Source organism: Pseudonaja textilis, chromosome 3 (assembly GCF_049901715.1).
Source record: "Pseudonaja textilis isolate UNSWEBS1 chromosome 3, rPseTex1.2, whole genome shotgun sequence".
Taxonomy (NCBI): Eukaryota; Metazoa; Chordata; class Lepidosauria; order Squamata; family Elapidae; genus Pseudonaja; species Pseudonaja textilis.
Window position 1 is genome coordinate 105,308,434 of NC_141992.1, and position 16,279 is coordinate 105,324,712.

Sequence of the window (16,279 nt, forward strand, 5' to 3'; positions counted from 1 at the left end):
GATTATAATTGACTATTTCATAATTGGATTAAGGTCCAGAAGAACCTGAATAATTTTTTCTTTTATTTCTTCCTTTACTATTATTGGGCTTTTTACTCTCTACTATTTTTATTTCCCACTTTGGATTATAATTGGCTGTTTTACTAATTGGATTAAAGTCTAAAAGAATTTGAAGGTCTTGAATCGTTCAAAATGAGTAGGAAACTCATACCTTCTGGCATCTCTACCTCTACTTCTGCCTCCCCACCATCTGGAGGACAACGTTTAATTCAGACAATGTTAAAGCAAGATAAACAACAAGAAAAAGTGACCCTACAGATGATTATGAAAGGAATCCAAGATCTCAAGATAAAATCAGATAGCATTGAAAAGAGAATAGAGAATATTGAACAAAGAATAGAGAACATTGAACAAAGAACAGGGAAGACCGATGAAAAAATTGAAAATATCCAACAAATGATGTTGAAGTGTGATGAGAGATTCCAAAAAATTGAAGAAGAAGATAAACAAAGTGAGGAGAAGATTGGAAATATTGATAGCAGATTAACAGTGGTTGAACAAGATAAAAGTGGGATGTTGAAGTGGGAGATGGATAGGTCAGAATTCTATCTCAGATTTCAAAATATAGAGGAAGAAAAAGGACACATTTAGCTGCGATAATGATAGAAATTCTGGCTGAAGCTTTGGAAATAACAGAGGAAAAGATGATGGATGGAGTAGATGAGGTATATCGAGTCTTTACAAGATATGCGATGAGAAACAACTTACCAAGAGAAGTTCACATCAGATTTACAAAAAAATCCATTAAAACACAAATATTACAAGTGAGAGAGAAGACGTTGAAATATAAAGACAAGGAGGTTGTGGTTTTAAAACAAATACCTAGAAGAATGAGAGAGATGAGAAGAGAATATCGATTTTTGACTAAAATGCTATTGAAAAAAGAGGTGAATTACAGATGGTTGATTCCAGAAGGACTAAAGTTTACATGTCAAGAACAGAGACACAGAACTGATTCAATTGAGAAAGCAGAACTTTTCTACACAGAATTTTTTGGAAGGAGAGAGGAAGAGGCAGAAAAAGAGGTCTCACTAATTGAATTCCAAGAGGACCAAATGGGGACTGAAAAAGAAGAAGCCGCAGTAGGTGGACAGGTGGAAATCAAGGAACAACGTGAACCAAGATCTACGAGAGCTGTCAAACCTAATTACAAAATATAATCATGGAAGAGAAAAAATTGATTACAATGAATATAAATGGACTTAACTCAGCTGTTAAAAGAAGAAAAATCTTTCATAAATTAGAGAAATTAAAATTTGATATAATTTGTTTACAAGAAGTGCATATTAAAAAACAATATGAACAATTGTTAGTACAGCCAAAATTAGGGAAAATATTTACTTCTTTGACTCAATGTAAGAAAAGAGGAGTGGTTTTATACATTAAAGAGGCTATCCCAGCAAAACTGATTTATACTGATGAAGATGGAAGAGTATTAATGGTGGAAATAATGGACAATAATATAAAAACACTCTTGATTGCAATTTATGCTCCGAATGATAAACAAGAAGAATTCTATAAAAAATTACACATGAAAATAATTGGATTGGACTATACCAATACAGTTATGATGGGAGATTTTAATGGAATTGTGGACAATAAACTGGACTATACAGCAATAACAACAAAGCAAAACAGAAAGACTCTCCCTAAATCCTTTTTTAAAATGATAGATGAATTAAATTTAAAAGATATATGGAGAGAAAGAAATGCTAAAACTAAACAATACACTTTTTACTCAAACAGACACTTATCATGGTCCAGATTAGATATGATTTGGATCTCAACAGAACTAATATGTAACATTCAAGAAATAAATATTGAAACAAGTACTTGGGCAGACCATAATCCAATGACAATTAAATGGAAAGGACAAAAAAAAAGATTGAGATGGATGCTAAATAATACTATCTTAAAGGAAAAAGATTTTACACAATGGCTCGAGAAAGAATTGGCTTTTTTCTTTAGAGAAAATAAAAAAGAAGACACTTCAATTCAGAATGTTTGGGATACAATGAAGGCATACGCTAGAGGCTTGATAATAGACTATATAAGAAAAAAGAATATTAAGAAAAGGCAAGCCACTAAAGTTTGGGAAGATGAGTATAAAAGACTTGAAAAAGAACTACAGAAAATGCCACAGAAAAAAGATATTAAACTAAAATTGGACATAATTAAACATAAAATGGGTCAAATAGAGAAAGAAGAATTGGCACAGAAAATTAGAAGTGCTAAACAGAACTATTTTGAAGATGCAAATAAACCAGGTAGATGGCTAGCATATAAATTGAGAAAGGAGAAAGAATCAAGGAAAATATTGCAATTAATAGATGATCAAGGCCAAGTCTGCTATGGTAATAAAGAGAAAAAGGAAATTATTCGAGACTTCTATGGGAAACTATATAAGCAAGAGAATATTGATGAGGAAAAAGTCAAACAGTACCTACAGAATGCTAATCTACCTAAGATATCTAAAGAGACTGAAAAAATGTTAGAAAGTAATATAACAATGATAGAATTAACTGAAGCACTTAAGAAGCAAAACGATAGGAAAGCACCAGGTCCAGATGGGCTTCTGACAGAATTTTATAAAACACTACAAGAATCATTGAGCATCCCATTGCTAGAAGTCATGAATGAAGCTATAAAAGCATAAAAGGAATGAAAATTAAAAAGGAAGAATTTAAACTGCAAGCTTTTGCGGATGATTTGGCCTATAATTTGGCCCATAGCTCCAAAACTATTGGAAAAGATAGAGGCATATGGTGAGGTGGCTGGTCTGAAAATAAATAAAGATAAAACAAAGATCCTGACAAAGAATATGTTACTAAGACAAAGAGAAAAGCTGGCAGACCTATTGAAAATTCAAGTCAGGAACAAGGTCAAATATTTGGGGATATATTTGACATTAAGATGTAGTACATTAAAAGAGAATAATTATATTAAACTTAAACAACAGATACCCTTAGATTTGAAGAAATGGGAAAATCTACAATTGTCATTAATAGGGAGAATCTCCACAATCAAGATGAATATCTTACCCAGAATCTTATATTTGTTTCATACAATACCAATTAGGCTCGGAAAAGACTATTTTGAAGACTTAAATAAAATTGTGTTGAAGTATATATGGCAAGGCAAGAAAGCGAGAATAAAGCTAAAACTCTTACAAGATGCTAGAATTAGAGGAGGTTTTGGTTTGACTAATTGGGAGTTGTACTATCAAGCTGCAAATTTGATGTGGGTCAAGGAACGGATAACATTAAGAAAGACCAGATTGTTGACAATAGAAGGTCATGATTTGCTGTTGGGTTGGCATGCATTTTTATGGTATAAGGGAACTAAAACACAGGGTTATTTCAGAAGACATTATATACAGGAGTCTTTGTGGTTAAATTGGGAGAAGATCAAAAGACAATGTTATTTGAAAATTCCAGTTTGGTTATCGACCATTGAAGCATTTTCCTATCCTATAATTTATAAGAAGGAACAAACAGTTAGATATGGGAAAATATTGTATGAAAAGGGTGAACTTAAATCGATGCAAAACTTGGAGGAACAAGGTATAAAGATGAATTGGTTTTCTGATGCGTTGCGGGTCCCACTACCGGGATGAATTAGTCAGCTGACGACCTGCACCCGGGCAGACTGTCCGGGTGGGCTCCTCTTAGCGGCAAAGATGACAGAGACACAAAGGTTTCTTTTGGTGAGAGGAAGCCCAGATGGTACTACGCACCTCTCTTTTATTGTGCAGCAAGCGGGGGGGGGGTTATGTTACACATGAGGAAGTTACACAGGAATAGGGAATATTGCCATATATGGCTACACCTTATGCTATAGCCAATTCACGCTTTGCACGTTGCTGTTCCACAATGTCGCCCTATATGTGTATTGTATGTGTATTGGGTTTTCTGTGTACGTGACTTCCTACTGATGTGTCATGATATTGCAATATTGATATTGATATTCCTCTGTTTTTATTATTTTGAGACCTCTCTATCCTTTATGCTGCAAGATCTAGTCCTCCTCCGAGTCCAAGTCCTGCCGGCATATTAGAATGCGAGGGCCGTCTCCTTTTTCTGGGTATTCATCTTCATTCTCCTCCGAGTCCGAAGTGAATGCCAGTAGAGACCTTTTTTCTGCTGGAGTGTTGATCTCGGACCTTATTCTTACAAGCATGTTTATGTTGGTAATCTCAGTATCAATAATGGCCAGTTGTTTTTTGAGGAATTGCATTATTTTCCCGAATATACAAGGGCCCATGGCGCACAGCAATAGGAGCAATATTAATGGTCCGGCAATTGAAGAAAGAAGTGTTGTGAGCCATGGGGAGAAATTAAACATATTATGGTACCAAGTGTTACCTGCTTCCCTTTCCCTTTTGCGTATTTCCAGCTGCTCTTTTAGTTTATCTAATGAATCTTGTACTAGGCCGGTATGATCGGCATAGAAACAACATTCTTCTTTTAATGCTACACATAGCCCTCCTTCTTTTAAAAACAACAGATCAAGGCCCCTTCTATTCTGCAAAACAACTTCTGATAAGGATGTAAGAGATGTTTTAAGGTGAGAAATAGACTGTTCGAGAAGTTCGAGATCTTTGTCTATATCAGCACGCAAAGTTTGGTATTGATTATTACTGACTGCTAGACCGGCAATTCCCGTAGCAGCACCTGTAGCTCCTAGTCCTAGTAATACAGCAAGGGTAAGGGTGGTGACTACCTCTCTCTTAGGACGAGCAAAATTGGTGTTATCCTGCAGAAAAGTTTGGCCGGAGTGGTAAGTTATTTTTGGGACTATCGAAACGAGAACACAGTAACCATTCCTTTGAGTGATGGTGGGGCCGTGAGCACAAGCGGTGAGGCCAGTGTCACAGGCCCACCATGAATTGTTGTCCGGAACAAAATACAAGTTCTGAAAAACAGTAGTGAAATTCCCACCGGTATTCCAAAGTGCCCTTGAAGTACCATTGAGCCATAAGTAAGTCTGGTTACAATGATGACTTGTGGTGTTAGGTACATTTCCCAGGCAGTATCCTGTCCCTATAATGTTACCAATGGTTTGAGTACCTTGTGACCAACGACAAGATGAAGGTGAGTTTTGGGCAGTGAAATTGGTGGTGCTACTGACGGCCTCATAGTAAGGGGGGCCTGCGTTAAGACACAGCCAACAATCATTGGTAATTGCAGGGTTGCTAGCATTGAGGAGGAGGTAACTAGAGTTTATTAACCATAGCAAAGGTTGAGGAACTGTATGGCCTGGACGATATTCTACCAGGGATATGTTTCTATTGGGACCTACTTGGATAGCGGGCCGCTCAATGACGAGTTTTATGGTAAAGGTATTGCCATAGTCGTACCCATCAGCATAGATCCAGATTCCCCAGGTAAGACCCGCCTCCCACTGTGTAGTCAGCCTTTTCCCTCCCGCTAAAAACAAAATATACATGGGATTACATGGAGTCCATGTGCCCCCTGAGGGGCAAATGGCCTGATGCCAAGAACCATTTTGGAAGGCAAAGATATAATCGTCTTTGATCGGTGGCGACCAGGAGATAGAACCGGTGGAGAGACATGACCAAGCGGCACAGAAGGCGTCTGCGGGGCCTCCGCAAACGCGAATATTCTCGCGAGTCTGCTTATGTCTGGGGAAAATATAAAATTGATAGCGATGGACGAATCCCGGAGAAGGTGTGGGTATCTCGGTCATGCTGGTGTAGGTTGTGAGGCCTACCAATATCTGTCCGATGTCAGCTTTGAGGGTAGGCCACCAGGTGTATGGGTGAGTGGTTTTGCTGATGGAAAATAAGACACGATCGTAAGCATCATATATTGTCCAAGTTTGTTTCACTGGCTGGTGTAGATTGAGGGGGTTTGCAGGCAACGTTTGTAGGAAAAAGGAAAAAAATAATGCAGTGAGGAAGAAGAGGCAGTTATTCATCATGGAGCTTCAGCCAGTGGAGATCCAGAGGGTCTGCGTTGGGTTGTGGCTGATCAGGTGGGGAGGTGTGGCAAGGACGCACACAGCGACCAGGAATCCAGAGAACTTTTTCAGGTAACTGAATTGCAGCATAGCCTCGCCCCCACGTGATAAGTTCAGCAGGACCCTTCCAAGCTGGATCTGGGAGTTGCCTGTAATAGACAAGTGGTCTTGCAGTGGGGAGAGAGGGTTTAGTGAAATGACGAGACATAGCAGACGAGGGAGGGTTTCCAGTGAGGTTAAGGAAATTAAGAGTATACAAACAGACGTTTAACAGATTTTGCAGTGTCGGGAGGTTGGGGGGGCTAATCCCTTTTGACCCCGTGTACCGATCAAGGGCTTGTTTAAGCATTTGGTTTGCCCTTTCTACAATAGCTTGACCTTGGCTATTGAAAGGGATTCCAAATTTGTGGTTAATGGACCAATGATGGCAAAACTCCGAAAAGGCGGAGCTTGTGTAGGCAGGTCCATTATCCGTTTTTAGTATTTTTGGACATCCCAACACTGAAAAGGTTCAAATACAGTGGTTGATTACCTGTTTTGCATTTTCGCCCCTTTGGGGCGTGGCCAATATGAATCCTGAATAAGTATCAATGGTAACATAAAGATATTTCCATGGGGCAAAAGGAGGATATTGAGTAACATCCATTTGCCACGTATCACACGCCTGAAGTCCCCTGGGGTTAACCCCTTGAGGGATAGCTTTCACTTGGAGACTGCATGTGGGGCATTGTTGGATGATAGCAATTGCTTCAGCCATGGTAATGCCAAATTGTTTGACCAGAGCCTTTTTATTTTGGTGAAAATAAGCATGGCTTTCTCCTGCCGTTAAGGGGGCAGGTTGTGTTTGAGCAGCAAAAACCTGTTGGCAAGCAGTATCGGCTCTGACATTTCCCTCGGAGAGGTATCCCGGAAGGTGCTGGTGGCTCCGAATGTGAGCAATAAAAAAAGGATGTTGACGAGCAGTAATGAGCTGCTGTAAGCAAGAGAACAGTTTTAAAAGGGAAGTCTCCACGGAGGGGGAAAGATAAGAGCCATATATGTGAAATACTACTTGAGTGACATACAAGCTGTCAGAGATAAGATTGATTGGGATGTGAGAAAATTTTTCCAAGGCTAAGATGACGGCCACTAATTCTGCTTTTTGGGCTGAGGTCTGAAGAGTTGTACGACAGGAATGCCATTGGCCATCTTCCAGCCAAGTACAGGCACCAATGGTCTTGGAACCATCAGTAAAGATGGTCAAAGCTTCAAAGAGAGGTTGTGTGGAGAGGGGTGAAGGAAAAGTGATGGGTACAGTCTTTATAATTTGAATGCGAGGATCAGCTGGCAAATGACACGATACTGATCCAACCCAATCAGCTAATGCGTATTGGAGATCCTCTGAATTTTGAAAGAGCTGTTCCCAAGTATGTAGTTTGAGAGGAACATATACAGTGCTGGGTTCTATACCCATGAGGGCTTTGAGACGTGTTCGGCCTTTTTGAATTAATAGGGCCATTTGCATGGGTTTTGTGGTAATTGTTGCACGAGGGGTGTGCGGTAAGTGCAACCATTCAATGATCGTAATACGCTTGCGGGAGGAGACGACTTGTAATAATATGGCTGTAAAAAGAGCACATGTTGGAAGGATGGCTAGAGAAACGGGTACATCTGGGTGTATGCGGTCAACCCACTGTTCTCTTAAGGCCTGGTTAATTTTGGTTAGGCAATCTTTCTGTTCTTTGGTTAGTGGAATTTTCTGGGCTGGCTGTTGACAGCCAGTAAGAGCTGAAAATAATGGGGAAAGATCATTAGTAGAGATGGACAGGAAAGGTCTGGCCCAATTGATAGTACCTAAACACTGTTGGAGTTGCACCAGTGTGGGGCTAGGGGGAAGATTAATAAGAGGAAGATCTGGTGAAGCAGTAGATCGTAAGAGTTTATGGCCTAAATATTGGAAGGGATAATGGGCTTGTATCTTCTCAGGTGCTACATGAAGTCCTGCAGCGGTGAGTTGCTGTGTGAGTTCAGGAATGGTTTTTTGTACGGTGCCTTTTGGCCCTTCAGCTGCTATCAAGATGTCATCCATGTAATGATATACTAAAAATGAGGGGTGGCTCTCTCGAAAGGGGGTGAGAACATGGTCTACATAATATTGGCACATAGTTGGGCTATTCAACATGCCCTGAGGTAAAACCTTCCACTGATATCTAGCGGTAGGTTTAGCATTGTTATATTCTGGCACCGTAAATGCAAACAAGAGGCGATCACTTTTATTCAAAGGTACAGAGAAAAAACAGTCCTTTAGATCAATTATAATGAGGTCATAATTATGAGGAATAATATTAGGATTAGGCAAGCCGCATTGTAATGCCCCCATGGGTTGGAGGATGGCATTAATGGCCCTCAGATCCTGAAGAAGCCTCCATTTTCCTGATTTCTTTTTTACAACAAAGACAGGAGTATTATAAGGACTTTGTGATGGTTCGAGGTGACCTAAAGTAAGTTGTTCCTTGACTAAACCCTGTAAGGCTGATCGTTTTTCTACAGGTAGTGGCCATTGATCAATCCAGACTGGAGTTGAAGATTTGAGTTGAAGTTTGAGAGGGGTAAGAGTTGCCATTGGCTAAGGAATGGTTAGCGTGGCATGAAATTGAGAGAGAAGGTCCCGTCCCCACAGATTAACGTGAAGAGGAAGGATGACAGGTTGAATGTAGGCAGTAGTGGAGACGCCAGCAGAAGTGGCAGAAAGCCACTTAGAACTGACCTTTGCCATTTGAACACCGCCGACTCCCCGGACAGAGGGGGATTCTTTGGTTGGCCAGGTAGGGGGCCACTCAGAGGTACGGATGACGGAAACGTCTGCGCCTGTATCAACCAACCCTGTAAAGAGACAACCATTTAATTGGATGGTCATCATGGGCTTATTTCCTTCCACTGGGCGATCCAAAGCTAACAAATCAGAAGGGGGAGGAAGAATGACAAGAGTGGCAACAATAGAACCCTTGGCCATTGAGAAGGGGCAGTCCCCTATGCAGGCCAGGGAAAGATTCGCTAAAGATTGATCATCATAGAGGAACGGGGCTGCCACCACTCCTTCAATAGTCAGGGTGGAGTTAGGAATGATCAGCAAAGGGTGCTGTGAAGGGACAGGAAATGCTACTGTCAGAGGAAGGGTGATGACAGATCCAGGATCCTCATAGACAATGGATTCGGATAGAAGGACTGGCAAGGAAGTAGGTACAGCCTTTGGAGTGGGGCTAGCTGTTGGCCCCGAAACTAGTTTTCTGGCTGTTGCTGAGCCGGGTGGAGATTGGTGCGGCACTGGCTGGCCCAATGGAAACCATTGCGGCAGCGCGGGCACACAGTTTTTGGTTTGGAACCGGGGGGCTGGCCGCACCCACGAGGGGTGCCGCCGCCACCCGGAGCACGACACTGTGAATGAAAATGGCCAGGCTTCCCGCAATTATAGCAATTTCCCTTCAGGCGAGAGGTGGACAAAGCAAGAGTAGAAGAAAGAACTGAAGCTAAAGCCACAGTGCAGTGAGATTCCGTGCCTACTTCCTGGCACGCGCAAATATAATCCGCAAGATTTTGAGTTGGCAAGGCTTGAAGGGGCTTAAGAATTTTCTGACAGTCCACATTAGCATTAGCGATGGCTAAACGCATGAGAAGTTCGCTCTGAGCGGCAATATTATCCACCTGCCTGCTAATGGCATCTGTGAGATGATCAATAAAGGAGGTATAGGGTTCAGAGGGCCCTTGAAGGATAGAAGTAAAGGAGTGGGTAGGTTGCGAGGTGTTAGGGAGCCGCTTGAAGGCGTTTAGCGTAGCTTCCCTCATAATCGGGTACCCCCCCACTCCCATAGTGATCTCTTGCGCGGGGTTTTGCACCGTACCTTGGCATAAGAGATGATCGAGAGTAACTCCTGCTGGTAGTCCGGCTGCAGCAGCAGCGTTAATACCGAGGCGAAATTCATTGTGCCAGGTGGCAAGCGAAGTGGGAGAGAGAAGCATAGAAGCAATAGCTTTCCACTCTGAAGCGAGAACCAGATGATGCGTAGAAATGTTGGCTAAAAGTTGGCGGGTATATGGGGAGTCGATGCCATACTTAGAAGGAGCAGTTTTTAATTCCTTTAACAAAGTCCACTCCAATGGGGTATAATGAGGGACAGGATTACCCCCGGCAGCGGGGGTTTGAAGAATCATAGGGAAACAAGAAAGATCATCCGCAGATAGCTTTCCTTCCGCCAAAGCCAATTGAAAGGCATTACGGACAGGAGGATCTGTCGCCGCGGCGGAAGGAGGCAACGGAGAAGAGGGGTTCGGAGAAGAGTCAAGGGGTGGGGTGGAGTAGGGCAGAGGTGCCGAGGCAGCAACAGGACAGAGTTCAGCAGAACGTGGGTCTGAGGAAGACTGGATAGAATCATCGGGAAAGAGAATATTAAGGGCGGCCATAACGGCACGCCAAGAACAAATAATCTGAGGTGGAGCCCTGGGTGGTTCATGCATCCATTTCCCCATCCGTTCCCAAGAGGAACGTTTAAGAGTGCCTTCCGCGGGATACGCGGGGCAGTGTTGTTGGACATAACTCAAAAAATCATCCAAATACTTTTTTGACAGAGGATATATGTTTGTGCCGTTAGCCTTCTGCAAATAATTTGCCTTCTTCACTAAAGCAAGAAGTTCATCCCTATGCTTGAGTTGAACTTGAGAAAGTGAGGAGCTCACACTTACAATGCGCGAGCCTATTCCAGGTGTGTAGTACAGGAGTGAAGGAAGCGCATTCCTAGACAAGAATCGTGCTTTGTCGGGGACGTATCGTTGAGACGATCACGTCGGGGTCACCGGTTGATGTGTTGCGGGTCCCACTACCGGGATGAATTAGTCAGCTGACGACCTGCACCCGGGCAGACTGTCCGGGTGGGCTCCTCTTAGCGGCAAAGATGACAGAGACACAAAGGTTTCTTTTGGTGAGAGGAAGCCCAGATGGTACTACGCACCTCTCTTTTATTGTGCAGCAAGCGGGGGGGGGTTATGTTACACATGAGGAAGTTACACAGGAATAGGGAATATTGCCATATATGGCTACACCTTATGCTATAGCCAATTCACGCTTTGCACGTTGCTGTTCCACAATGTCGCCCTATATGTGTATTGTATGTGTATTGGGTTTTCTGTGTACGTGACTTCCTACTGATGTGTCATGATATTGCAACAGTTTTCATATGCGCAAATACATTCAAGGTATGATGAAGATTCTAAAACAGAGGGATTTTATGATAAACTGACCGATCTAGATAAGATTTTGACAGGTACTGATGAAAAGGTGATTAAAAAATTATACGGTTATTTACTGGGAATTAAACTAGAGGAAGAACAAGTTAAAGAAACTATGATTGCTTGGGGGAAGAATTTTGGATACGGGATTGATTTAGAGAAATGGCAAAAATTGTGGTCTCAAAATTATAAAATGACAATGTCAACAGCTTATAAAGAAAATTTGTATAAGATGTTTTACAGGTGGCACTTTCCCCCGACAAGAATAGCAAGAATGTTCAAGAATAAATCTGAAAAATGCTGGAAATGTCATCAGATACCTGGCTCATATTACCATATGTGGTGGACTTGTGAGGATGCTAGAAAATATTGGATTAAAATTCGCATGTGGTCGGAAAAAATGACAAAGGAACACATAGATTTGAAACCAGAGATCTTTTTATTGGGAATCTTACCTGATACATACAGTAAAGATTTGAAATATCTGATTGTAAATGTATTAACAGCGGCTAGGATTGTATTTGCTAAAAATTGGAAAAATGAGAAAATACCATTGCAGGAAGAAATTATTAAGAAAATATTGGAATGTGCTGAAATGAGTAGATTGACATTTGAAATTAGAGAACAGGACGATAAAGAATTCTATAAAATTTGGGACCTTTTCTATCAATGGTTGGATGATAAAATACATAATAGAATATTTAGAATTTTAGATAATAATGAATATATAAAAAAGATATTTTTTCTTTTCTTTGTTATTTGATATCGTATCTGTAAAATGTTTTTAGGATAGATTTGGTATGACTATATGATTTGTTACAAAATAAACTAAGTAAATTATAGTTATCTCATAAGGTATGAATGAATAAAATTATAGTCAAATGATTGTTTAATAGTGATAGTAGGATATATAATTTCTGATTGATAATATGAGTTATTATGTAATGTAACTGTAATTGAGACTACGAAATGAATGCACAAAAACTGGTAAACCAACCGACACACTGTATGTATATTTATGAAAGAAAGCTGGATGTTTTTATGTTTTGTTTGTTTGTTTTTAAAAACTGATAAAATTGTTTTAAAAAAAAAGACATGGAAGAGTTTGGAATTGAGATAAAACCAAATCAATTAGATAAAATATTGGAGGGAACAGATGAAAAATTAATCTCAAAAATGTATAATGACCTGTTAGAATATGAAATGGCAGAAGAAATAGTTAAAGGCCCAATGATCACATGGGCAAGGAATGTAGGGCACAATATTAATTTGGAAGATTGGGAAAAAAATCTGGAATCAAAATTACAAAATAACAAAATCAGCAATCTATAAAGAAAATCAATATAAAATGTGTTACCGGTGGTTTCTGTCACCCTCAAGGTTAACTAACATTTATCCAAACATGAGTCCGATGTGTTGGAAATGTAAGCAAATGAGGGGCACCTTCTTCCACACTTGGTGGCTCTGCCCCAAAAGTAAAAAATATTGGAAAAAAATTAGACTGTGGATAAAAGAAATTACAAGTGTTCAATTAGAATTTAAACCTGAACTTTCTTTGTTGGGAATGTTAAAAGGGGACTATGCAAATGAAATAAAATATTTAATTCTCCATATAATCACAGGAATTTAAAAGATGTATATTTGACGAATGGAGTAGTTAAATTAAGAATGTTTACCAAATAAGAAATGAATAGTAATAAAATCATTACCAAGAAAAAAGCATACCTTCTTAATTGATTAGAAACATATGTTTTATATGTTTATTTATTTTGTATTTGTATATATAGATTTTGTCTACAACGTTAAGATCTACTGTACATAGTGTTTTTCTTTTTAATCGCTAATAGTTTTTCTAAAAAAAAAAGAGACACAGAGTTCAATGGTTAATTAAAACTGCAGAAAAAACAATTGCTACCAACCTGCCTTCCATTGAGGACCTATATACTACACGAGTCAAAAAGAGGACTGTGAAAATACCTACAAACCCCTCACATCCTGGACATAAATTCTTTCAACTTCTACCTTCAGAACAACATTATAGAGCATTGCACACCAGAACAATTAGAAAAAAAGGACAGTTTTCTCCCACATGTCATCACTCTGCTGAACAACTAATTCCCACAACACTGTCAAACTATTTACTAAGATTGTATTACTATTATTCTTCTCATTCTTATTACCTATCTCCTTTTCTACTTATGACTATAACCTTGTTGCTTGTATCTTATGATTTATATTGTTTTATTTAGTTTCCTAGTATGATTTTGATTGCTTCTTTAGTATCCTATGACTATCACTAAGTGTTGTATCTTATGATTCTTGATGAATGTATTTTTGATGACTATGATCATGATTCATTACTTATATCTTTTATGTACACTGAGACTTTATGCACCAAAGACAAATTCCTTGTGTGTCCAATCACACTTGGCCAATAAAGAATTCTATTCTATTCTATTCTTTGGAAAGATATACTTGTCAGTAAATAGGAAAAAATTAAAATTGAATTAACTGGCAATAGGTGGTTCTTGAGATATATAAGTAAAACTCTGTGTGTGTGTGTGTGTGTGTGTGTGTGTGTGTGTGTGTGTGTGTAAAACAAATGAAAAAAGCCAAGTTGTGAAAAGGTTGTAATATTTCTTAAAAGCATGTCAAGAAACAGATCAAAGTATTATTCATTGCTGAATAGTCTCATAATAACTGAAGGAATATCACATATTTGTTTTGTCTCAAGAGTTTATGCTGCAAGCAAAATTTTAATAGCTGTTTAAAGATGTTTCATATAGCTAAACCACATAATAACCCATTTTTTGTATACCTGTTGTTTCATGACAATGTCCTTTTATCTCATATTGTATATATGGATACATGGATAAAGATGCAATTTCTAGCCATTTTAAGAACAAGTTTAGTTACCAGCAAGAAACACAGTGTGACTGAAGAATAGTTCTATAATTTGAAAAATATGCTAATTTATCTGCAGAGCATCATTCCTTAAAAAGACCAACAAAGTAAAACCAACTTGATTTCTGCCAGGAAAAGCCTACATGAATGCATCCTGAGTTATAGTACTGGAAGGCTTTTGTGTATACTTACCCGAAAATGGGACAAACCAAAAAGGATCAAGCAGACAAGTAAGACTATCCAATGTACAATCATGGTTCCAACATACAGTGAGATTCGTTTCTTTTGCTTTCCATTCTCACTCTCTGCAGGTAATGTTTTCATTTTTATGTCCTCCATCTCCAGTTGTTCCTCCATATAACTGCTTTTAAATTTCTGACTTCCAATAGGAAATTAACCTCTGCCCAAGAAAAATAATCACTACTGAAGCCAAAAAACTGTAAAGACAGCTATTAAATACTATTAAGAGTGTTTAAACACAATATGTAGACAAGAGATAGGGGACTTCTTGTGACTAATCTGAAATTTCCCTTTGTCTTTTCTTTCTTTCTGTGGGTGATTATGATAGTTGATATTCAATTTATCCCAACTCATTGAATGAAGATATTTCAACTGATCCTTATTAAACGGTCAAAAACAAAACTATCAGAATTATCTAGGAATTTCCTTCACTTGGACTACCTCTGGGAAAATCCCTCATAAAGTAAAATTAGGATTTAGAGGTTTCACTTTTTTTTCAATAGGCTGGAAACAAAAATATTGTAAGTTTCGGGCAGTACAAACATTTATTTGATGAATACTGTACAAATGGTGGATTTTAAAACAATCCTTTCTAAATTAAAGACCTGATTCATACAAGTCATGGATTCCTTAAGCAACATCATTCAACTGGTTCCATCTAATCCATAATTTATGGGATTTGTCTACATAACTATAATCCATTTCCCATAACATACAGCTATACCAATGTATACTCAAGCATTTTTATAACCATGCACAATAAAACCAAAACATTAGGATATCTCACCCCTAAACACAGCAAGCCTGTCATAAAGCACATCATACCACCCTAACATACCATCCAAACCCATATGATTCTGCTTCATCAATAAATTATCTTTTCAATCAGCCTCCATGTTTCCAGTGTCCTTCTCCCAGCTTGGAACTGAATCCAATGGATATTTCTTCCCACACTGCCATGTAGTGCATGTTGCAGCCAAAACATGATCTCTCCCCCCACTTCTCCATTATAAAGAAGAGTAGGTGGTGGTTGTGGCCATGAGGGCCTTTGTGCAATTGTGGCTTGTGTGCTAGTTATGCCTTTTCCTGGACTAACAATTCCTACTCACAGTCACTCATGCCCTACTCACTTCCCATCTTGACTGTTGAAACATGTTCTACATGGGACTGCCCTTGAAGAGTATCTGGAAGCTCCAGTTGATGCAAAATGCAGCGGCCTGCATGATTTTGTGCAGCGCCCGGTGTGCACATGTATCACATCTCCTGTGGGAGCTGCATGGGCTGCTGATTTGCCTCCAAGTGCAATTCAAGGTTCTGGTTGTCACCTTTAAAGCCCTTCATAGTTGGGACCAGGTTATCTGAGGGATCTTCTCTTGCCAGTCATATCTACCTGTGCCATCAGAGCAAGGAGGCAGGGAATGCTGCAGGTCCCATCCCCGAGGTAGATACACCTGATGGGACCCAGAAGAAGGGCCTTCTTCATGGTGGCTCCCTCTCTCTGTAACATCATTCCCCCAGAGATTAGAATGACCCCCTACTCTAAGACCTTTGGAAGGCACTGAAGACCTGGTTCTGCTAGTGGGACTGGGGAACCCAAAGAGGGATGGAGCCTATTAAATGGCCTGTGTGATCTGCTGTCACCAGGCGGGGGATGGGGGTGATTTTATTATATTATACTACATTAATTTATTTGATTATTTTTATTAGTTTTGTTGTTTTAAATGTGGTTTTATATTCTGTAAACCGCCTTGAGTCACCATGGGCAAATAAGCGGCAATATAAATTCAATAAATAAATAAATAAATAAGATATTATTAACTATGTTGTTCCCTTT

At 39.5% G+C, this 16,279-nt stretch overlaps 1 protein-coding gene across 2 annotated transcripts in view; it reads right to left on the reverse strand.

Moving 5' to 3' along the window:
• Positions 1-16,279, reverse strand: part of LOC148126252 (tumor necrosis factor ligand superfamily member 4-like) — a 97,306-nt gene that overhangs the window by 38,123 nt on the left and 42,904 nt on the right. The window contains exon 1 of one of the 2 annotated variants that reach the window (XM_087932054.1): positions 14,398-14,571. The exons of the other annotated variant lie outside the window; for it this stretch is intronic. Coding sequence (XP_087788180.1) covers positions 14,398-14,562 — 165 coding nt within the window. The 5' untranslated portion in view covers positions 14,563-14,571. Of the gene's footprint in view, positions 1-14,397; positions 14,572-16,279 lie in introns of those variants that run through there. 2 annotated transcript variants of the gene reach the window in all.